The following is a 23,876-nucleotide window of genomic DNA, read 5'->3' as shown; positions in this document are numbered from 1 at the left end:
ACATTTGTTGCCCCTCATGCAGCCTGCTCACTCAGTAAGAGATAATAGATAGAGTCCCATATTATGAATTAAGGCCCCAATCTGCCTTCATTCTACCTGTTAGAGGCAACAAGGCCACTGAATGACGGGCTGTGCTCTGTGTTCATGCCCTGCCTTCTCCAGGGAAAACATCTATAAGCAGTGTTCAATTGAAATCCTCTGCAGTTGCGGCCTCTGTCATTTGCAGATGACTGAAATAGGGTGATTAAATAAAAATGCAATAATTTAGATTTTATTAAATGTGCAGAAATGAACATGCAAGCGGAAATAAAAAGAAAACGCTTTGAAACAATGAAAATGTACACAACTGCTACACTTACACGCACTAGGCCTCCAACTGTTCTATTTCAATATTAAAATGCCGTTCATTTAGAAATGCTAATACGTTAATATAATGAGAATGAGATCATATACAGTGAGGATATAGCAAAAATGTGTGCTTGTGGTCCTCGCTAAAAGATGCTATTTTATAACAGGGTGAACATTTTATAGCGTTTTTTAACATGATTCACAAATTTTGTAGAAATGTTGCTGTTTTACTAGAAGGTTATTGGTAGGATTGATTAGGGCACATCAAAGCCAGTTCTAACCACAGCAGAGAAATCTTCAAAATCATAAGAGTTCTCAACACCTCAGCCACTGAAACTATCATCACCCCTTCCAGGAACTTTGCAACTCCCTGGTGGACTTCTTCCACAACAAGATCTCTACCATCTACTAGAACGTCACACCCCAACTCTGCTACTCTGACCTCTACAGCCTTTTCGTTCCCACAGATGCGGACTCCAACCACCTATTCACCTCCTGGGACCAGCTGACCACACAGAACACCACAGCCATCATGAGCTCCATGTACTCAGGAGCACTCACAGACCCCTGTCTTCACCACATCTTCAACGAAGGAAGCAAGAAGATCAGTAGCGAGCTCACCGACATTTTCAAAACATCCATCACTACATCCACTTTCCACGAAGAATGCAAACACACAGAAGTTAAACCCCTTCTCAAGAATTCATCCATTGACCCCAGCAAACGCAAGATCTCCCGTCCCATCTCTCTACTCCCCTTTCCAGCTGAAGACCTTGAAAAAGCCTTCAACGGCCAACTCACTCAACACCTGAGAAAATGTCCTGGATTCTTCCCAATCTGCATTCCGCAACAACCACAGCACCGAAACTGCCCTGATCGCTGCCACCAACGTCCTCAGAACCCTTCTGGATTGGGGAGAAACGGTTGCCTATTCCTCCTCTATCTCTTAGCAGTATCTGACACCGTGTCCTACCACACCCTTATCAAGAGACCTCATCACATCGGAATCCGATGAGACACCCTCAATGGATCGCCTCGTTCATCATCAGAAGAACCTAGAGAATCCACCTATCACCATTTACCTTGGAACCCAAGAACATTATCTTTGGCATCCTTCAAGACTCATCCCTCAACACCTACATGACCCACCTTGGCCAGCATCGCAACAACACATGGACTAAGAAACAAATTCTACGCAGACAACACCCAGCTCATCCTCATCCTGATCTTTGGGAACAACACTTCCCCATAATGACTGCTGGTGGCTCTTCGAACTAGAACCCTCACCCACTTCAAAAGACTAAGCCAGCAACCTCATCATTATCCTGGACAGCAGACTCACCATGAGAAGCCAGATCAATGCAGTCTCTTCCGCCTGCTTCCTCACTCTTCACATACTCTGGAAAATCTTCTAACGGCTACCCATTAATAATAGATGAATCATTGCTCAAGCCCTTGTCAACAGCTGGCTGGACTACGGCAACGCACTTTATGCCGGCTTCACCACTCACCTCCGGAAAAAACTGCAGACCATATAAAACTCAGCAGCTCGTCTCCTCCTCGACCCCCCTAAATTGACCCATATAACGCCTCACCTCAAGAAACTCCACTGGCTCCCCATTCAGAAGAAGGGCCAATTCAAAATGCTCATCCACACCTACAAAGCCCTACACAATCAGTGACCAGCTTACATTAACCAGCGCCTGAACTTCCACCAACCCTCCAGAATTCTGCGATCCTCCTCCTTCGCACCCCCTCCCCAGTGTTTGCCAAAGCAACAGTAGAGGGTGCTCCTTCTCCTACCTTGTGGCAAAATTCTGGAATGACCTCCCTCTTCCCCTCCGGACCTCATCCTTTCTTCTAGGATTACTGAAAGGATTTAAGACCTGACTGCTCAACTTAACACTCTCAAAGCAGCAAGGCCCTCAATCGCCTGGTTACCCTTGCAGGTGAACAGCCGCACTTTATAAATCCTGTTTGATAGGATGTAGTCCTTTAAAATGGAAACTGTGTAACCAAATATGAAGAATCACCCAAAATGTGAATGCTGACGCTTTACGCTATCTCGTATTTCCTTTTTAGATTATGTCATTGTAAAATGTTATATTTTTCCTTAAAGATGTTTCAACTTCTATTTAGCTTGCTTTAATTTGAAGGATCAACTGGTACAAATATACATGGGAAAGCGCAGACCTGGCACAGCTGAATACTGTTTGAAATTAGTTGCAACAAATTTAGTCAACACATTTCATAGTCCATCATCTTCTCAAAGAAATGGTAAGGAAGAATCAAGTTCCCAGGAAAACCTTGTACAGTGATTGAAAGAAAGATGGCAGTTGCAACAGTTACAGACAGCCACGGCCCGTGGAGGAAGTTCTGGTGGGGCAGAGAGGTGGGGCGGGGGAGGGGCAGGTTGGGAGGTGTTGAAAAACCATAATATGGATAATTGGAGGTAAGTAAACAATTTAATAAATAAAACAAATTTCGAGCTCGCACTGCATCGCATCGAAATTAAAGAAGCTGACATGTAGAAGTGAAGCATCATGGCACGAATGATACATCATGTGCAATTGCTTTTGTGAACTTCTCTTACACCTATGCATTTTTAGATGTTTTTAGGGAAACTGCTGAAAACGCACAGTTTTGCTCTCATTTGCTCAACACTTTCTTGGAGAGGATGGATCCCTAACATGGCTTTTGAGGGTTAAGCTTTATTAGTACACTATGAAAGCACTGGAATATTTTACGAATATCTATTCAGAAACTAGGGTTTAATAACAAACCTACGTGAAAATTGTGCTCTTTACAAGAACATACCTGAAGGAATTCTGGCTTCTTTTCATGGGCGGCTACTCCTCAGGAGTGGAGGAACGTTTCCCAGCTTGCTGCGAGCGCAGCAGGCAAACACAAATTAATGAACAAGCATTTACAATGCAATGGTTTCGCCTTTGGAAAAGTTAGAGCTATTGGCATTGTAAAAGCCAAAATTTGTATTTATGTGTTGGTTTTGAAAACAGATAAATAAATGGCATTGTCATTTACATTGCCATTAGCTTAATCTCTCGCAAATGTGAGACCTATTGTACCCTACGGGTACAATAGGTCTCACATTTGTTATTTACGATGATACGCCACCGTTACTCTATGGAGAAGGGACATGCTACCAACTGAGACGGCCCTTTGTCTCGGGCTCTCCAATTCGAATTCCTAATTTTCACAGGTTCTGGAGCTCCCAGCTCAGAGCTAGGCACTGCAGATCAATACTTACTATACGGTTTTGATCACATCAGATGTATTCTGTGAGATTGCTAGAAGGTGCTTTGGACGCACAGACCTGCTCCACGATTTAGGAGACCAGGAGCCCAGTATGCGAATCACCACTACCCTTCTTCATCACTTTTATATGCCGGGTAAGACACATAGCTTAAGGGTGTTTTAGCATCCCGCAATCGGTGCCCACAGGGGGGAAAGAAGCAGCAAGGTTGAAGGTCTAGTTTATTTTGAGGTCTGGGTTTTGGTACTGCCGATGGACGTTGGGCTCGTCACCTTCAGCCAATGGCTATCTTCAACCAGACTATCAACCACTGGCTTGGTACTTGGGCAATCAGGTCTTGGCCAGCGCATTGGGGTAGTAATCTACCCCGTAATCGCAGTCTGGATGTATACTTGCTCCTCCACTCCAGTGCTTGCAATGGTCTGCATGAAGGTCTAATTTACAACTAAAGCCTACTCTGTTCTCTTGGTCCACTCCTACTTAATTCCATCCATGTCTCAATTTAATAAGCTAGCACATTAAGTTCACCTACTGGCTTGGTGTCTTAAGGACTTCCTATCACAGCATCACAGACTTCTTACCCTGGGGGTCTCGCTTTCCCGGACCCATAGACATGCAGTATGTGTAGGTTTTTCCTCCGTTTGCAGCAGTATACCACACCCAATTTAAGCAATGTCCCCTCCTCTGGACCCTAAAGCACAAATAAGTATGGCTGAATGATCAGAACACAGCAGAGAATGTGCAGCGCTGTGCCAAGGCGCTGCAGTGCATGATTGGTCAGCATGTGCTGAGTGTGGTTGAAGATTCACACACAATATGTGAGCTTGGCACTGAAAACGCAGACTACTGGGGACGGTTTGTGCAGAGTGGGTATGCAGAACATAGCTAAGAGTACATACAGCATGCCAGAGGCAATCAGGGTCACGCAGGTGGAGGGGGGACGAATGTTTGAGGACAGAGGGCATTACAGAGTGTGCAGGGTATGCCTTAGAGTGGTGAAGCAACAAGCTGATGGAAAGAATGACATTGTTTTCCTCAACTGCGCCACTCTAGAAAGAGACCAGCCACCTGGAAATAAGTCTTGGTCATGCTCCAATAGGAGCAGTTCAGGCTGAACTGCCAAGCCAGGACCTCTAAAGAAAGCAACACAAGCAAACTCATGCAGGGTTTTTGCCTACTTGGCCTCATCAGTAAAGTGTAGCTTGAGTCCTGTGGCCTAGCATGGGGAAGGGAAGGAAGGTGAGGTGATGGCGAGTGTCTGTGGCACGATGTAGAAATCATTTCAGGACCAGGCTCATTTTTTAGTAGCATAGTATGGCTAGTTCCTGAATGTTAATTCAGGCACACAGAAGGCAGGAAGAAATGTTTCTCTCAAGTAACGTTAAAACTGTTGCTTTGTTGTATAAAGCCTATGCGTAATGCTTTTACAAACGTAGAGCCTAGATGGAAAGCATGCTACTTGTCGCTTAAGCCAAAAAACCATTCCTCACACCTGCTAAATACAAGTGTGTATATATATATATATATATATATATATATATATATATATATATATATATAGGCTCCAAACTTTGTTCCCATACCCAGCCGAGTTGGGAAACTTCAGAAAACAGCACTCCCGGGCTCAAAAAGATGCAGCAGAAGTTTTTTATTAACTTGCGACGGCCAGCCCATCATGTGCACTTTAGACCAAGCAATCCAAAGGCTGTGAAAACAGCCTGGGGACTGCTGGCACAGGCCCCCAGCCTCAAAATGAGTGCTGGATGAGCCTGCTCCCACCAATCCTAGAGCTGCTTTCACAGCATGAAAGCAGCACCAGGATGGGTTGGAGTTGAGTTCTACGAGCAGGAAGGAAGTCCTTCCTTTACCCGCTCATGGTCAGTGCTGCACCGGTGGAAGTCCCAAAGTTATGGTGAGTCGTACGCCTTTGCCTCCCACCATTTTCTTTTTAAGCTACCTGCCACTGCGTCTTTGCTTTGCCCAGTTTGTGAAATTCAGGCTGAGTTTTGATGCACAACTGCTGTAAAAGATCACCAACCAAACAACTATACAGTGCTCTGCAGCAGGCACATTAACAATCTGTTATTTATGAGACTAGGTTACTCCCGCAGGTCATATGTGCGTAAACCCCCTTAGATTACCTGTATCATTGCCTGCGATTTGCTGGATACAAACACATATTTGCAACAAGTGGCTCAACCCCCTAAGCTATCCTTACATGTGGCCTCATTGACTATTGAATTAACCCAGAATAGCAGTTTTGTTACACAACACCAAGCCTAAAATGCAGCCACGTCAGACACAGTATTTAGTGTGACTTTAACATTTATATTTGCGTCCTACCCAGTGCTTAATTTGTGCTGGACAGTTGCCAATGGTCAGCACAAACACTCATTTATGATGACCTGGACTGTTTTTGATGGTGTGTTATAAGTTCCAGTGAGCCAATGACTCCTGAACTGGAGGAGGAAACTGTGTGGTGACATTGAGTTGCATATTTTGAAATGGCCACCTGGTCCATTGGAAGGCTCAAAAGTCGTTATTTGCTAAAGCCTCGTCGAAATGGCAGCCACACTCAAAATGAAGCTTGAAATGTCATGTGCCTACCTGGATAAGGGACACCTTCTTCCTTTGACCTCCGTATTAGGCCTAACTCGCTTATGCAGGCTGTGAGCAAAGGTATGTGAACTAACCAGTCACTTCGTCAGACCTGGTCGTATGGGGTGATCTCCCTTGATTCAGGGGATAGCTGAGATCACATGGGTGTTTGCTGTTCTGGCTCCCTGAGTGCAGTAAAACAGCCCCCCTCCAGCACATTTTTGAGATTGGAGGTCCCAGACAGTCCTCTGAATAACTTAGTCCGCAAGCATAACAGTGACCGCCCCATGGCACCTCATAGACGTGCTTTGGAACACGTGGTGTCAGGGGTAAGATGAGTCATATTAAAGTAGAATGATGACTTGCCTATACCAAGTCTACCTTTCCCTTTTGCACCAGCCATTTTAAATCCAACATGAAAAACACATTCCTCTGCTGTACAGCCATACTAGTAAACAATAGGGACCAGTATGTATTTTTATTTATGCTCCTATCCTCATGGTGAAATCTTTATATATTTTCATGGTGCATACACGTGTGTCATGCAAAGGCACTAATGCTGTTGTTGAGAGCCACTACTGCAGTATGGCAAGACACCATCCCAGACAACAACACGTTTCGGTTCATGCCAGTTGGGCAGATGCTTTATAGGTTAGCAGAGATGTCTGCAAGGTCTGTTGTTACCTACTTTCTGGAATATACATAGAATGGGCTGTGGCGCCACCCAGCAGAGTAAACCTCTCTCAATTCATTTTATTGGCAGTTTGGCCTATCACTCCGCCTCCTATGGAGTGCTCAGTTGCAATACATGATGGACTATTTTACTCCTCAAAGGTACACTGAATCAACACACATTAAATTTGTTTTCTCATATATGTAAAGAACATAGGAAGCAATCGTTTGGGGTGTTTTCCCACGATAGGAGACTTTTTTTAATATGTTTTAGTCAGGGCTCATATTGCAAGCCATATATAGTGTCTTGTGAATGCATATTTAAAAATGTTTCAAGTGAGGTATTTCTTCGTGAAATATCTCTGCATCTTAGTTGAAGAACCACCTTCAATGGATCTGAGAGTCAAACAGGATGAATTCATACGTAATGTTATAAATTATTAACCAGACGGTGACAAGCTCAATGTAGCAATAGTTACTATCAATCATTCAACAATACACATTCTTGTTCCATTTGTTCCCTTTTGGCTTTGGCCGTGGACAGCACACACTTTAAACAGATCTGCAGAAAAATATCTTCTCAGAACTGATCATGATGTCATTCTGTCCACGAAACATAGATTTATGGAAGCAACGGGCATTTTTTGAGCATGCAATTAAATTGAAGTTATAACAACTATTATTGATACCTTACTGTACATTGCTGGTATTTTGTTGTTTTACCAGCGCAAAGGCCTTACTTCGCACACCGGACTGGTTGCACTGGACATCATGAGTTTTCGTGGTGGGCTGGCAGGGTAGGAGCTGGTTTTGTTGCTAGGAGCTAGGTCTGCCATGTTTCTCGCCTACAGCACTTAGCCACTTTACCAATAATGCAAAACAAATGGTTTTAAAGCCTGGCAGTCAGACCATGATTGCCTTATAACCACCATTCATTTTTGCATTTGTGTGGTTCCTGTCTCCTGCAGGATAGCCACGAGCAGCCCTGACCTTCAGGGGGAAGAGGGGTGAGGGTCTTCTAAGTGCATATATGATAAAGACTCGTCTATTCAAAAAAGTGTATTTCTTTATTATTCTTTATTTAGAATGTCTTTATTATGTTACCATTGCACCGCTTTTCAATGTATTATGTTCAATTATACCACTGCGTTGAATGACAATTGTTGAAAGTGATTCTAACCATCAACTTAGAAATATTTGTACCTCTTTGTCACTGCTCTGACGATTATGTTATTCATGAAACAAGAGGAAAGTCCATTGTCTTCTGCCCCTACACGTGGCTTAGTGTGACACTATGGATTGAGTAACATTATAGCCTTCTGTTTTTGTGCAGTGGCCACCCTGAACTAATGCATTTCAAGGTGCTCTCAGATGATGATGAAGTTAAAGGAAGCACTGTGAAAAAAGTAATTGCCTAGGATCACACCATGTGGTGAAGTGGAAGCCGGGATTGATGCAAGGTTTCCTGGTTTCATGTTGTGTAATTTGGCCACTGCATGTTTATCTCTTTCTTCCTTTGTTTTAGATCAAAGATTAACGCTTTTTATGTAATTCTATCAAGTACTAAAATCAGGGTACTGTGTTAAATTCATCCAGGCTATGCACATTTCACAAGGCTGCTGGTGGTAGTGTTTGGGGTGGATGATGTTTCAATGTAGAAGATAAAATGAAAAACAGAGAATCCATACTTGGTCTGTGCATTCACATCATTTGATCAACATAGCTGAAAGTCTTTATTGATTGTCATCCATTCTTGAGTTAATTAATCTACCCACTCTTCACCCATCAAACTATTTATTGTTTGGGCCATGCAGCCATGTTTCCTATCTTCATCATTCATTAATTCTATGACTGGACAAGGGGCCGGATGTATGACTGTTTTTTGCGGTCACAAACAGTAAATCGGCTCGTTTGCGACTGCAAAATAGGTCTGGCCCATGCACAGACCCTATTTTGCGAGTCAGTAACCTATTACCGACGTGCAAAATAGGGTTTTGACACGCTAGTAGGAAGGGGCGAGCCAAGAGCATCCCTTCCTAATAGTGAGACCCAATGGTATGTACCATTGTTTTGCGACCGCACTTGCGGTTGCAAAACAGTCACAGTTTACCACCTACTTCAAGTAGACGGTAAGCCACTTGTGACTGGCATTGAAAATATTTTTTAAGAGCATGCAGTGGTTCCATGGACCACTGCCTACCCTTAACCTAAACAGTAACGTTTCACTTTTCTTTTTTTAAATGCAGCCTGTTTTCCTTTAACCTCTTGCGTGCTGATGACGAGCTCAGGTCGTCATGCAGCATGGTGGCACTGTACTGATGACGAGCTGAGCTCGTCATGACCTCGGCGGAACGCCCATGCGGGGATAATTCCCCCGCTGGGCTGGGCGATCCATTGAGCGGGCGTGGCCATGAAGAGCTTAGATCGTCATCAGCACTGCGACCCCGTGCTGCATGACGAGCCGAGCTCGTCATCAGCACCGCAGCGCCACGCGCGGCCCCCCCACACCGCGGGGGAATTAGCCCCATGGCAATGGGGTTAAGGAAAACAGGCTGCATTAAAAAAAATGCTTTATTGAAACAGCAGTCACTGAAATGTTGGTCTGCTGACACCAGCAGGCCACCATCCCTGGGAGTGCTAGCCATTACTAATGAGGTTGCAAATTGCACCTTCCTCATGAATATTAATGAGGCAGGCAATTTGCGACCCCATTAGGAATCGCAAACAGTGTCTGAGACACTGTTGTACATTCCTATTTGCGAGTCGCAGATTGCAAGTCACAAAATGAAGCAATTTGCGACTCAAAAATTGGTAGGGTTGTACATCTAGCCCAAGATTTCTTAATTAAAACTGAGTTCCAAAACACACTATATTTGGACTTTTAAAAAAAAGTTTTGGGGGGGGGAATGTCACCCCCTCCCCCAATCACACTTGCTTGCTGGCTGCATGCAGCATAAGGGATGGTTTGGTTCTCAGTCCAGCCCTGCTAATCATGCTCAGAAACAACAGCTTCTAATGCAATCAACTAACAAATACTTCTTCCTGTCTGAATATACTCTGCGGATGAGCGATAAACAAGGTAATTAAAATCAGTCTCCAAATTGTTTTAATCAGGCAGCTTACATTGATTGTCAGAGGACAAAATGTCACTGCCTGAAAGTAGTTTTTGATTTATAGACAACATTTTAAAGCATCCTGAGTGTTCGGCAGACTTTTACAAAATGGAGGCCGACCGCATTTCTGCTGTGGCTTCCTTCATTATAGGCTTTTTCTTCTTGAAGACGGCTCAATTAGAGCCCGATTCACTGCGGATATTTGTTACATGCAATCACAAAAACCCATTTGCGTCCGGCCTCTATTTTTGTTTCCTAACAAAGAGAACAGAATTTCCCAAAGTAAAACAAGCATTGGCAAACCCAATAGGTCTTGCCTATGGGAGATTTATTGGCTTTGGCAATGCTTTTTCAGACATGTTGCACAGCAGCACGAGCTGCGGTGCAACTTGAAGTCAAGAAAAAAGCGCACAGAAAGGAAAGAAAGTGACACTTGACCTGCGCTGGCCAACTAGGAGGCAGGCGAAGAAGAGTGACAGTGAAGCCAACAAATGTTAAGCAGTGGGCGGGCTCCAAGCCCTTTATTATAAACAATAGTCTTGCCAGTGAGAGTGTTTCCAGTGCTTCACCTAGACACTTGACCTATGCCATGCGGTTGTTCGGCCGCAGGCCTCGTGCCACAATCAGAAAGAAGCGCCTTAAAGAGGAATCGGAGGAGGTTAGGGCATCTGTAAAACTTACCATGTCATCATTCTCCGTGGTGACAGCGGAGCCATCTTCCAGATAATGCGTTACAGCGAAGCTGCCAGCGAAGAGTCCCCTGCAAAACAAGCAGACAGTTGTAACAGGATTAGAAGTAAGTCACCAAGGAGTCAGCTGTTTCTCGGTTCCCGCCTCGACAGAATGAAAGAAATCTTTGACGACATTAAAAGGCGAGAGGGATAAACACCATCTGTGTCCACGAGAAATCAAATGGGACTGCGCGCGAGATATTAAAACAGAGTATAAAATGCAGGCGCAGGCACAGCGTAGAAATTGAGGTAATGTATTCAAAACGAGATCATTTTAACTCACAACTCCTATCCTTTTCCAGATGGCAAATGTGGAAACTTGAACTTAAAAATAAACTGCAACTCAATGTGAATACCTCGCCTGGCTTCTTTCAACTCTTTCTTTCTTAGAGCCTCCTCACAAGTTTCACCTTGCAGTATTAACCTGCGGGATATGCCTACCCCTCTACGAGTTAGAGAGGGTGGAATAGAAATTAATATGCAGATGCAGTGCTACTGTAGGACAGTCCCCAGACTTATTGCTGCCCTGGGCAAAAATGCCCAAGTACTGACAGTGCTTAATTTGAGCAGGTGGTTTCCGGTGCTCGGCACCAGCACTTAATCGTGGCCCTCTCTGTGTGATTTAGAGATGAGCAGACCAACAGCTGTTTATTAATTCAATATTCATTGAAAACAAATAATTCCTTCCCCCCAAGTCATTCCTATAACTTTTGGGGGCCTGGTACAGTCTGAATTATCGCACTTGTAGGATTGTTATGGTTAACAGTTGCGTAGGTATTGTTGTCGGTAGCGCTCGCAGGGACAATGTGTGTTTAAAGCTGCAGTGGCCACCAGACAAGGGCCCCGGCACATATATTATTAACAATTAAGAACTGCAAGTACACCTCATCGCACCTCTACCGTCGGAGCACACATACAACGCACATCACATAACAAAGACTCCTGTTGAAACCGCGTGTATCTCATGCAGAATAAATCAATGTGAGCTTTATCTAACCCAAAGCAATATTTGTACATAAATTGACGTAGTAAATAAAATGCGCTGCTTGCGTTTTTTTCTGTAAGGAAATGGTGTTGTGTGCTACCAGTGAGATGGCACAGAAAAAGAACACCTTAAAAAAATTGCAAACAGCACATTTTGTGTACCCAGCCACTGCACAGTGGAGGGTGCTTTAAAGCCGCGCGAATATCTCTCAATAGCAGCCTTTAGCGTGCGGATCACTGTTACATGTTTCTTTGAGCAGCAGACTGAGTGGCAATAAAGACATCAAGCTGAAATGGTTTCCTTGAATTAAATCTTTATGCTTCCGGTTATTCCTGCCCGCCAGGCAAACGCCAGGGTGGCGCATTATCTAGTTATACTAGGTTGTTCAAAAGATGACTAGGGAAAGGTAATATGTTGTTCATAGTGTGGTGAGTTAATCAAGAATTGATCGCAGGATTGAGAGAATAGGTGAAAAACAAATATAAGTAGACACAATTAATGAGAGAACAACTAGTATTGGAAGCCCAAGAACATAAAATCAAGCATGACGCACAGGCATGTGACTGCAATGTCATCAGACATTGACATATTTTGGACATTCATTTTAGTGATATGCATCTATTCTCGCCAGGCAGTCTTCAGCTGGGTAAAGGCAGCATGTTTTGCCCTGAGGAAGTCATCTGTTACCCCAGCATTCTTCAGGACCCCGGAAATAGAATTAGAAGTTATTTCCCAAACAGATCCCCCTTTTTACTGGGCAAAGGGCCAATCTGAAATAAGAGAAATGCATCTTGGGATGGCTGATGGTAAATGTATTTAGATTCAAATAGACTGTTTATAATTCACCCACATTTACTTTTATGCACTGCAGAATAGAGCAAACATTTCTGCACGGCTTGTGTACACAGCAACCTAACCAGCATAACGTTCTCTTTTCTGCTTGTAAATAGAAAGCAGAACTTAAAGCTTGGGTTGTTGAGCTCTCTTGTGCATCCCAACAGTGCAAAAAGGAACCTAGGATAATGCCACAAGTGTGGGATAAAGTACCCATATACACTTACATTGATATTGAAAGTCATCGAGCAAATATGTGATCAAATAGAGGCAAGAGTCTGAAAATAGTCAATCGTTTACAAGGTCACATAACAACGCTGGGACTTCCACAGTTCTAATGCTGTATAGTGTGGTATTTTATTCCTTATAATACATAGTAGCACAATCATTCTTCCTCCAAGTCTCTTTGAAAGCTTCGGTGTCAGGCTACCTCTCATGAAACAGACAGAATGGTCACAGATATAACAAATACATGAGGAGTCTGTATTGTGAAAGTAGACTTTCCAAAATACAGCTTGCCAATGGGTGCAAAATACATTTGAGCAGTTTAAAATAAGCCACTTCCAAAAGGAACTAAGGCCAGAAAATGTGAGGCAGAAAGATTTTTGTTTTCCTGTAATTACCTTTAGCAGTGAAATGACTAAATATATTCACATAAACATCTCCCTTTTCATCTAATAAAACTACATTTTCAAGGCAAATAGCTTAGAGGAAGACGGAACTGGAAATCCATGTATTCCTTGTTCTTATTTAAACAGCAGAAGTAACTCTGCCCAGTGGCCTGCCTTTTAAATTGCTGGCTCTGGCAGCAATCATGTTGATGCTTCAACTCAACTGCAAAAACATATTACAGAAGACTAGCATTGCCACTTTCCTGGTACTGTTGAGTGGTGATGTTACAAGTAGAGTGTAATAAGAAAATAAGAGATAAGAGTTTATACTGCTATTACGGGCTTCCATGTATAACAATACACAACTATTTTTCTTCTGATGAAAGGTAAGAGGTCACCCTTCCTGTTCTTCCTGGCTCTCTAGGATCCAAGCAAATGAGTGGAAATAAGGCTGCTACCCATAGGGCTTCACCACTTTGCTAATCTATAAACCCTAAAGACCTGGAGAGAAGTAGAGGTCAGCCAGCATCACTACTGCTGTCTTTTCATCCTCAATGTGTCTATGACAGGATGGAACAAGAAATTGTGTTTGGGAACCCACCAACGCCTCTGCCTGACTGATAGACTCTGTCTGACAGTGATAAGAGCATGGTTCTCTACACCTTACTCTGCACTCAACCCTAATATGAGGTGGGAGAAGGTGGCAGTGTGAGCACATCAGGTACCATTCTCTTGTGGGAGAGCTCTGAGGGTAGCGGCAAGAGCGGGAAAGGACTTCGGTATATGTTTGAACTTGGGGTGTGGGCTACATGTCGTGACAGTGGTGAGTACAGTGGTAGGTCACACAACCTTTATTGTAATTTGGGGGATAGGGAAGGTGCATACAGTAAGAAGGTTGATTGGCAAATGAGCCTTGTTTTGATCAATTTCGTAGCCCGGGGACGCAACAGAATTGGGAAGGTAACAGGCCATAGGTATCAATTTAAAGCTTTCAGCAATGTATAACAAAAGTGACCCTAGCACTGCTAGTATTTGGAGGAGGACTCAGCGGGGAAGCTGATCAATGGTGTAGCTAGACCTTTGGCTACCGGTGGTGGTCCCTGCGTTTGCCACCCCGTGGCGGCCGCATGTAAGAGTGGGCCGGGGTGCTGGTGATTCCTGCATTTGCCACCCCGCGACGGCCCCAGGTAAGAGCTGGAGGTGTCGGGCGTATTGAGCCGGTACATGCCATCTATGAAACGTGGAAACACCAGCTGAAGACTATCCTCATAGCTCCATGCCGGTTAGCCGCAACGTATTTCGCATTATTTAAAGATACTGTACACTGGCACGGCTGAAGATTAGGGAGCCTGTTTTATATTCAGGTCTATCACATTATTCCTGCATTTGGTTACTTTGTAGGTTGTGATGTGCATATTCCTCTTACAGTAAAAGAACAGAGGCTGGACAGTTCAGCAGTCTCTGTGACTACGTGTATTTTCTTCGATGTGCTGCTGTAAACGAGGACACATACTTCGAGCAATTGAATCAGACCAAGGGAGCTTTGTTTCCTTAAAATGAAGCCATGGACACAATCTATCTAGTTTTAGTTTATCCAAAGAAACCTAAAACATGTGCAAATATTCCTTCAAGTAGCACAGTGACAAGCACCGTTTTCTGGAAAGAACTGTCTGTGACCCTTTAGAGATGAAAGAAGCAAAAACATTATGTTGTAAAAGTTTACCCTTCCGAGTTTGCTTTTTAAAGTAGTTGTTCTCAGATTTGGAATTGTTCACGAATGAATTTGAACAGCCACAATCTAAGCAATGTATGAATATTGTAATTAAATCCAATACGTCAGGTATCTGAGTATGACTTGGCTCGGATAATCTACACCTTCTTAGCTCTCCGCCTTTACTCACCCATGTTTGCATGCGATTCAATCCATCAAATCAGTTTCAATAAACGAACTTCAAATGCTAGTTTTCATTTCACACGTTGTGTGTGGAAGGTAGAATTCAAAACTGGAAAATTCACTGCCAAGTAAACTACTATTCCTTGCTCACAGAAACAAAAATCAACCCACAACAAAAGCACCTTTGTCTAAAGTGTGGTTTAATGACGCAAGAACTGAAAGGAATTGTGGTCTAGACTAAAAGATGAAAATCAGTAACATGTGGCTCTTTAATCACGCGCTTATACTTGACTTTTGTTTTTTTAAAACGGTGCCACGTTGTTCCAAGTTTGATGGGCAGCCATGATGGCTTGCTTCACGTGTACATCTCTGAAGAACGAGACATTAGACCACAGTTTATAAATATGTACTGAATGGATTTTCTAGTCTGCCGTCCTCTTAATCTCCTTGTCTATGGAGACATTGTCTGCCAGCTTTGCCTCCATGGGCTACAACAGTAGCTCGGATGGAAACTGATGAGTGTGACTGACCCGGGATTTCAGTGGGAGTTGGGAAGGCAAGTGACTGTCCAGGACGGCTTGAGGCGAGCAGGGTACATGCTTATTCAATGTTTTTTGGCAGCTCCTCTGCATATGTGAGTGTGTGTGTAAATGCATCCAGTTAATGTAGCCTTTGTATTGTTAACTGCCCTTCACTTTGTACAGCTCTAGAGTGCAGTACTCAACTTTAGTCAAATAAAGTAATACATTTCTCCACAAACTGGCCTCTATCTCACCTTTGACTGAAGGAGGTGGTAGATTTCCACTGCCAAATTACAGCCTTCCACCACCACAATGCCAATTTTCTTATTACTGGTGAAACATGATGTTTCTTGTCACCACTGCAGCACGAGGGACTATGGTATCCCATAGCATTTGTTTCCCTGGGATGCACAAGCAACCTTCGGCAAAAATGTAGTCCTTGAGATTCTTATTTTGTTAGGTTTGCTTTGGCATTCCAGTGAAGGTGCCAGGATGTCCTAGGATCCATCATGATATTGGGTATTTTAGCAAGCAGCGACCGTGTCAGGAGGTTTTGTAAGGCCACCTGTCAGAACAGGGACATGAGTTTGTGGTGTTTTCACCACATGTGGATGTCTGCCACCACCCAGTCAGTCTCCCGAAACTGCGTAACCACCCCTCTTGTCAAGGCAGCCTTGAAGAAAGCCTGGTAGTGTGATTTCAAGGCCTCCATCCAGGTCCCTTTAGAACCTTCTTTTCTCTACTGAAGTCTGAATTTACATTGCAGCAAGGTTGAATTGTTATAATCTGTCAGAGCCCCGTTGATCTCTATGCTTGGTCCACTAATGTGTAGAAGCTATTTTGGTAAGCTTAGCAATGAGTCCTGGACGAAGGATACTGGACTCTTCGTCATGGTCATAGAGAATAGGAGAAAGATAGTTAGCTATGACCATCTACTTTCAGTTTACCTCAAAGGTCTGCAAAGATGTTGATTTCTGTATTTAAAACCTTACAGAGACTAGCATACAAAAATAAATATTTATTCAAGCTAAATATACATGATTGTGTAATCAAACATAAGAAGACAATTTCATATTTTTTTAAAAAGTTTTATGACACGACCAAAATAGCACTTAAGCGTGTTGTTCTAAGTACATTTAATGGGTTTGTAGTAATCGTACATCAAGAAGGTTTGGATAGAAACCATAATTTCCTTTAACATAATTTCCCTTAATAATTTTTTCATTTTACTGTTTTTAATTATATACTACAACCATCTTCTATGAAAGCAGTCAAATGCTGTGTGTAGCATGAATTGTGAGCAGATCCTGAGTATATCAAGCCCTCCACTTGACCCTCTGTAGGTGACCAACCCCAGTTGTGCATGGCGTTTGGCTGTGCACAGCCATGCCTTGCTCCTAAATTACCTCGGGTGACAAACCACTACTTTTTTTTTTCAGAGTTTTATATAGCGCGAACTTGACCCGAATCCGAATCAGGTATCAGAGCTCTTTACATAGCACCAGTTACGTTACATGAGGACACACATTCATTTTTGTTAGGCACGGGAAGATTAAGTGATTTGCCCAGAATCACAGGATATTTAGCATCACCCCAGGTCCGAGGTTGAGCGAATCAGTCGTTAGGCCCAATCCTCTTCCCATGCACTACTGTGCATGGCTTTGGCTTTGACTATAGTCGGTGCTTGCACCCAACCTGCCATGGGCACACATTCGCTCCTGCTGGCCAAAGGCTTTGCACAGTGGCAGTTTGGTGTAGGACTTGGCTGTGCACAGCCTTTTTGCCATGAGCAATAGAGGTTAGATAGAGGGTCCAGTCTGTGGGAAAGGCCCTAGTAACATACATAGAAGTAAGGAAATATGGGAGGATCAGTGAACTACTTGGAGCCAAATGAACCCCTGTTCTTCAAAAGTCAAAAATTTTTTTTTTTTTTTAGGATATCTGCATACTGTAGGCCAGGATGACAGGCCCAGGACCTGTTTGCGAGTCTGTGGCCTATGGGTGTGTAAACCTTCCACAGTGTTCACAGATCAGAAATAACAAACTAAATAAACACAAACAACTATATAGGCCTGGCTCTGCAGCTGCACAGTGGGTTTGGCACTGGTCTCATTCCAGGCCCTACAGCAAACCACCACTGCTTGCACACAACCACACTAGCATAGGAATGGCTCAAAGAATTATGTAATACTAGAAGTACAATTTACTGCAAAACTTGCTAGGAGACCTTCGTGGCCAGAGGAAATGGAAGAGGACAAAAGGTAAAGTTGTATAAAATAAAAAAGGACACCTAAGAAATCCTAAATAAATCAATGCAGAATAAATTGGATGAATTTTAGCACCGAAAGATGCTTGTAAACACTTAATTGAGAGATCTCAGTGGAAGTCCAAGCAAAGAGGTATGTATGATGGCACAGAGTATAAACATCGTTGCAAACAAAGTGCATTGAATATTGGATTCACAAAGAGAAATTGGAAAACCATAGAGTTCCCCAAGAATGCCAATAAAGAACAAATTCAGAGACAATAATAGTAAACTTTCCATTTCATGGATGGCATAAAGATACAGCAGCTGTCCTAGGGTATTCTAGTTCACCCTGGCTAAATAGTGAGAGAGACATTAATGGGCTCACAAGTGCTGAAAATTAGAGTGTAACATACTCATTGCTTCATAGATGTCAGATATGCAGCTGGAGATGTGACGTTCACGAATATGCTAGGAGCTATTCTAGTGCTGTTCTGCCCCTAGATATGTTACTTTGTACTGGCTGCTTGAGTTGTGGGAGTTTTACTGCTCACCAACACTGGATAGGTTTAAGGTAGTCAGAGAAAGTGTTGGGGAAATAATTTCCATTCAAGCATGGAAGTGGAGGATGAAGAAAAGTACTAGCATGCTGGCAATTCAGAAGGTGCACAGTGGAGGTGGAGGCGGAGGGGATTGCTTGGGAAACAAAGCAAAAAAGCAATCAGTGTTTGGCTACCATCCTCATCAATTTACTCTGATCCACCTACAACTGCTAGGGATATTGAGCAGTTACATTACTCTCCCTTCAACTCTTGCATCATTTGTGTTGGGTGAAAGACTATACATTATAGCCCTGTCAACGGAGTCATTCAAGTACAAAATCTTTCACAAAGTCAAGTGTTTTACAGAATGTTCCTCCGATGCAGCTCTAGTTGTGGCTAAATGCGGAATAATGGATACGCATAGTTTACAAAATAAGGTATTAAGGTGTAGGGGAGAGGCTTTACAAAGACAACATGTTCTCCTAAACAGAGAGCAGTCTGGTCTTTATTTGGGCCATAGAATATGTACTTTTGGAATCAGAGTAAGCCATTATTATAGTAATCTTTTCACTCTTTAAAAAAATTAGATTCAGGACACTTACTCCTCCCTTAATTTAACTACTATTGAAATGCATGAAAGTAGAACCTCCAACACTGATATCAAACTGAGAGCAGTCAGCGATGGAAGTCAGCGATGGCAGTTCACCAGCTGTGCAAGATGGCTTGAACAATAACAGTTCTAAGTCAGAAAAAAAATCTTAACCTCTTGGAATCTTCCCGGCTCCCGACAAACTGATATCCCCTATACCAGGCAGGTTGCATACAGATCCCAGAAAGCTTTCAAATTACTTTAAGAAAGGAGGTGGCGTGGGACAGGCAGATGGAAAACTCAGCTGTACTCTGAACATAAATTTTCACACCTAACAGTGTGATCCCTGAAGACTCTGAAGCTATTGTCTCTTCTTTCTGATTTAAGGTTTGATACAAAGCCAAAGCAGAGACGATCCATGGCTGACTACGAGGAATTCAATTTGGGCCACAAAATAAGTTAGCTTCATAAGAAAGATTTCAACAGATTGTATCGGAGAATCAGTTGCATACCAGCCTCATAATACAATAAAGTGCCAAATTACATAATTCCAGACCAACATTTTTGGCAAACAGTAAGCTCTGATCTTGGGTTCCAACTAGCTCTAGGGAATCAGAAGAGAGCCAGTGGCAGGGACTATGCACAGTACTTCCATTAAGCAATACATTTGTTGCACTATCCATTTCACAAGCACTAGGTGGCTTCTAAAATCTTGACATGCAGCTTATTGAAGAAGACCTATCTAGCGAATTTTATTAGTCTGTCAGATTATGATTTCCTCAATTTGTCCCCCGCCAAGGCCACAATACTGCCATGTGTCATAATTGATAAACTTGTCTTCAGAATTAAAGGTTTGCTTTCATTATATTTTTCGCCAGTGGCTCTGTAGGTGAGGGCGGGTCTGCCCACAGAGCAGGGGGAGGAGTGGTGGGCACTTTCTAAGAGCGCGTGACAGTTTGGTGGGCCGTCTCGGGCAGGCCAAACAGTCATGCACACTTAGCATGTTCTCCACCGCCTGTATTGTACAGTCTGGGTGGAAAACATGTACATCCTCCCAGTCCCTGACTGAGTGCCGAACTACGGCGCTCAGAACAATCCCGACGCTGCTTACATGCCGATGACAGCAGCGTCGTAATTGGCAAGGGGAGTCTGGGTGCTTCCTGTTTCCTGCGTGGGGGCGTGAAGGACGGAGGAGAGGAGTCCGCCGGAAAGGTAGGTTACATTTTTTTTCCACCCATTATTTCTTTCTTTTTTTAACACCCCCCCACCTCCACAGCCCCGTAGCAGCCGCTACTGATGTTCAGCAGTGGGGGTGTGGAAGGAAAGGGCATGACTCGGGCTGTGCTAAATCTCTGAGGAGGCGGTTGGAGCTGCAGAAGGTTTTCATGAGGAGAAACCTATCTTGGGGCATCAATCTAGGCCGTCTTTTTGCATAGCATTAACCAATTAGCGTACCACAAAATTATGTGAATGATGTCACACGTGAAAGGGCTCAGATTGAGTTTTAATGGGGACTTATCCATGCTACTGCCATGAGCTTCAAACCTCAGATTTGTTTTACTGTTAAACTGAGGAAATAGGTCAAGGAAGTCAGAAAGAAAACATCTATGTGCAAGGCAGCGATTTCATTTCTTTCGATGCGCCTTATCACCGGAGGGATCATTTTAATTTAGATTAGGCACAGGGTGGTTTTGCACATACGCAGAACACATGTTGAAATTCAATTTCTGAAGCTGGTATATTGCTTCAGAGTAGGTGTAGCTGCATACTGTTCCAGATGACATAATGGTGACAGGTTTTCTTTCGTATCAATTTACTGAGCTCCAAAAACAGTTTTAATACCACGGAAAAGGAAAGATAGCAGAAAATCATAACGGCTCTGGCTGTGTTGCAGACCGAACACTTCAAGATTAGAACAAGTTCAAACACCTACAAGAATGTAAGTAGAATAAATGAAAAATAACCGGACCTTCTTAATCTACAAATGTTTCCAGCGCAAATAAAAAATAATTCTCTCATAATCATCATCTGTGAATATTTCCCAAAATGATATGGCTGCTTTGTGGAATGCAACATAATATAATTATTCCTTGTGGATGTTGCCTTGAAGTGCAGAAAAAAGGTCGCAGAATGCAAATGCATGTTTGTTTCTCCTCGAGTCTTAAGGTGGTTCAACCCCTGTGGTTGACATTTCCAGGGATCTGGCCTAGTAAACGTCTCTTAGCACGATGCCAGAATATAAATTTGATTCTTTGCACAAGGCAGTATGCATGAACAACATTTAATTTCACTCAGATGTGCATTATATTTTAAGAACACACTTTCATTTTGCCTAACATGACAACAAATCAACAATTTTACCAGTCACCCTTACTAATAACCTGACAAATAGATACATATACATATTTAAAGTATGTCTTCTTACACTTAATATATGCACAGTCATCTTCTCGTTTAGGGGACTTACAGTAAAACCACTGTATGAGAAGCTGAAGGTACAATAGTTTATTAATACATTCATTGTGTTATAGCATTTCTAATTAATAGCTTAATTGCTAATGCCAGCACTACTTCTTCCCCCGCAGCTAAGTGAAGGGAGCATTGTGGTCAAGTTCACTGGCACATGATCAAATCACATATGGGCATTGCTCATCTCCAAACTTCTACATACTGTTGTCACATCCGAGTGACAAAGAAATGTAGCGCTCTTCTTCTAGCCTGCTATTTCTACTTATGGTGAATCTCAGCAGGGTGTTACTCATTACTGTCTCATCAGGACCACTCCATGATCCATCAAGCGTTAACTCACTTTCTTCACTGTACTACAACAGACAGTACCTCTCAAGTAAATCATAAGACATACACAGCATAAGTGGTATCAGAACTCACACACTTATGTACATTTACAAATGTACAGATTTAATGCAAACCAACTAGAACGCGTGGAACAACCTTTCACAATGCCCTCGTTGTTCAAGATGTAAGTTTCCAGACTCTTATATAAAGAAAATATAAAATGCACTAGTTAATCCCGAAGGAGCCCAACTTCCTGAAGCCCGGACTGTGGAAAGTTTCTAACACTAATGGAGATCAGGTTTAGTATACGTGTCTTCCAATGGCTTGAGCAGGGAGTTATTAAAAAGCCTCGAGTAGAGCAGGCAGGAATAAATCTACACAGGATATATATGGAAGGCTTAAACTACCCGAAGGCTGCAGAGCCGAAGGTTCTCAACATTATATGTCATCCGTGACAGCTTATGTGAGATCATTAGCAGTTCACTGATGGTAGTTTTGTTTGCATAGTGCATTATAATTGTTGAATTTTAGGTTATTTTATCACAACCATTTTCTCCCTTCAACTGAAGACTTTAGGCAAATGTCTACTTAGATTTTTAGGAAAAAACATTACTTTCTCATCCTAGTAAAGACTCATAATTTCCACTTAACAATTTTCAAGTAGGCTTTGTTGTTTTTTAATGATATACTTTGAGGGTTGGGCAAAGTAAAAACTAAGTGCACACAACTTTTGGCTGTGCTTAGTTGGCCCTAAGCTCAGTACATAGTATTTCCCATGGCTGGCACCCAATCACCCACGCCTCACTACCCAAAAGACCTGGTGAACATCTCACACTCTGCAACGCTGGGAACTGTTCATAAAACAATGCCACTAAAGTGCAGGTCAACATACTGAAACGGCAGCCCCTGGACTCTGAACATCATTTTAAGATCTGAGAACGCTCAATCAATGCTTCTAGTTTCTCAGTGTGTCTTTTCTAACTCTTTGGGATGTCTTTTACATCCCATGGGGGTGGGATGTTCCCCACTTTCCCCCCACACATAGCTCTCTGTAATCTATAAGCTATTTTCAAACTGCCTCACATTGCTTAATGGCTGCAGTACAAAAAGTGTTCAAGTCATGGCAGCCAATCTGAACACGGGTTTATTGAATATTTCATGAATGGTCCTGATGTTTTGAACATTGAAAGACATGAAAGGAAAATTTCTTGTCATAGCCAACCTGGCAGCAACTGAAGTTTATGAATGTTTAGCAAAGATTAGCAACAAATTAACCCTTTGAAGCTAACACCTCATCTCTGGTATCCAAATTATCTCACAGACTACTGACCTAGTTTACACCCAATGAAAACATGACCTATTATGAATGCCCTATTACTTACAGTTCTTCTTTATTACTCCTGGTCCCGTTGTCATCATCCCATTCCTTGCTTATGGAGGTGACCATCTCCACAACAGAACAAAAGAACAGAGGAATGCTGGGGCATCTAACCCCACCCCTCTCCCACTGAGAGTACATAAGCAGTACCTACCCAGCATTCTGCCTGAACTACCAAGCCCCCAGCAGGAAGGCCGGCCATCTGGGAGGAAGGGAGGGGCGTGAGGAATGGGACGAGAACAATGGGATCAGGAGTAATGAAGATTACTGGTAAGTAATAGGGCATTACCCCCAGGTCCCCCCAGCCCTCATCCCATTCCTTTCTAATGGATCATACCAAAGCCAGAAATCCGGCCTTCCGAACTCCCAAGAACACCCAGGAACCCACACCAAAAAGCAACATCCCAAGGAAAGCAAACAGGAGAACTACAGGAAAACACAGGCAGGAGCACACAGCCCGTAATGCCCCCAGCTTAACAACGGGGCCGAACCCCCCAAAACACGCAGGAGACGACCAAGAAGGACAAAAAAGCAGCCAAACCGCAATGCAGCCACCCACAGGGCAGACAACCGACATCGGGAACACCCCCCGAATTGACCACAGAGGAGGAGCACCCGACAAGGAACTACCAGAGACCATCCACACCAGAAGGACAGCAGAGAGGCCACCCAGAGAAGAATACCCAGGGTGGCCAGACACAAAAGGAAGCCTGGGCCACATCAACAGGGTCACCACCAAGGACTG

General features: G+C 43.2%; 1 protein-coding gene across 1 annotated transcript in view; it reads right to left on the bottom strand.

Annotated features, from left to right (window-relative positions):
- Window positions 1–23,200, bottom strand: part of ADAM12 (ADAM metallopeptidase domain 12) — a 1,594,455-nt gene extending 1,571,255 nt beyond the window's left edge. The window contains exons 1-2 of the mRNA XM_078640467.1: window positions 23,136–23,200; window positions 10,687–10,765 (exon numbers count right to left, since the gene is read on the bottom strand). Of these exons, the coding sequence (XP_078496593.1) occupies window positions 10,687–10,765; window positions 23,136–23,200 (144 nt within the window). The remainder of the gene's footprint in view (window positions 1–10,686; window positions 10,766–23,135) is intronic.
- Window positions 23,201–23,876: the final 676 nt, after the last annotated feature.

The sequence above is a fragment of the Lissotriton helveticus genome, chromosome 5_1 (genome assembly GCF_964261635.1).
Source record: "Lissotriton helveticus chromosome 5_1, aLisHel1.1, whole genome shotgun sequence".
NCBI lineage: Eukaryota > Metazoa > Chordata > Amphibia > Caudata > Salamandridae > Lissotriton > Lissotriton helveticus.
The sequence above is the reverse complement of the archived record's forward strand: the minus strand, read 5'-3'. Positions and strand labels throughout refer to the sequence as shown.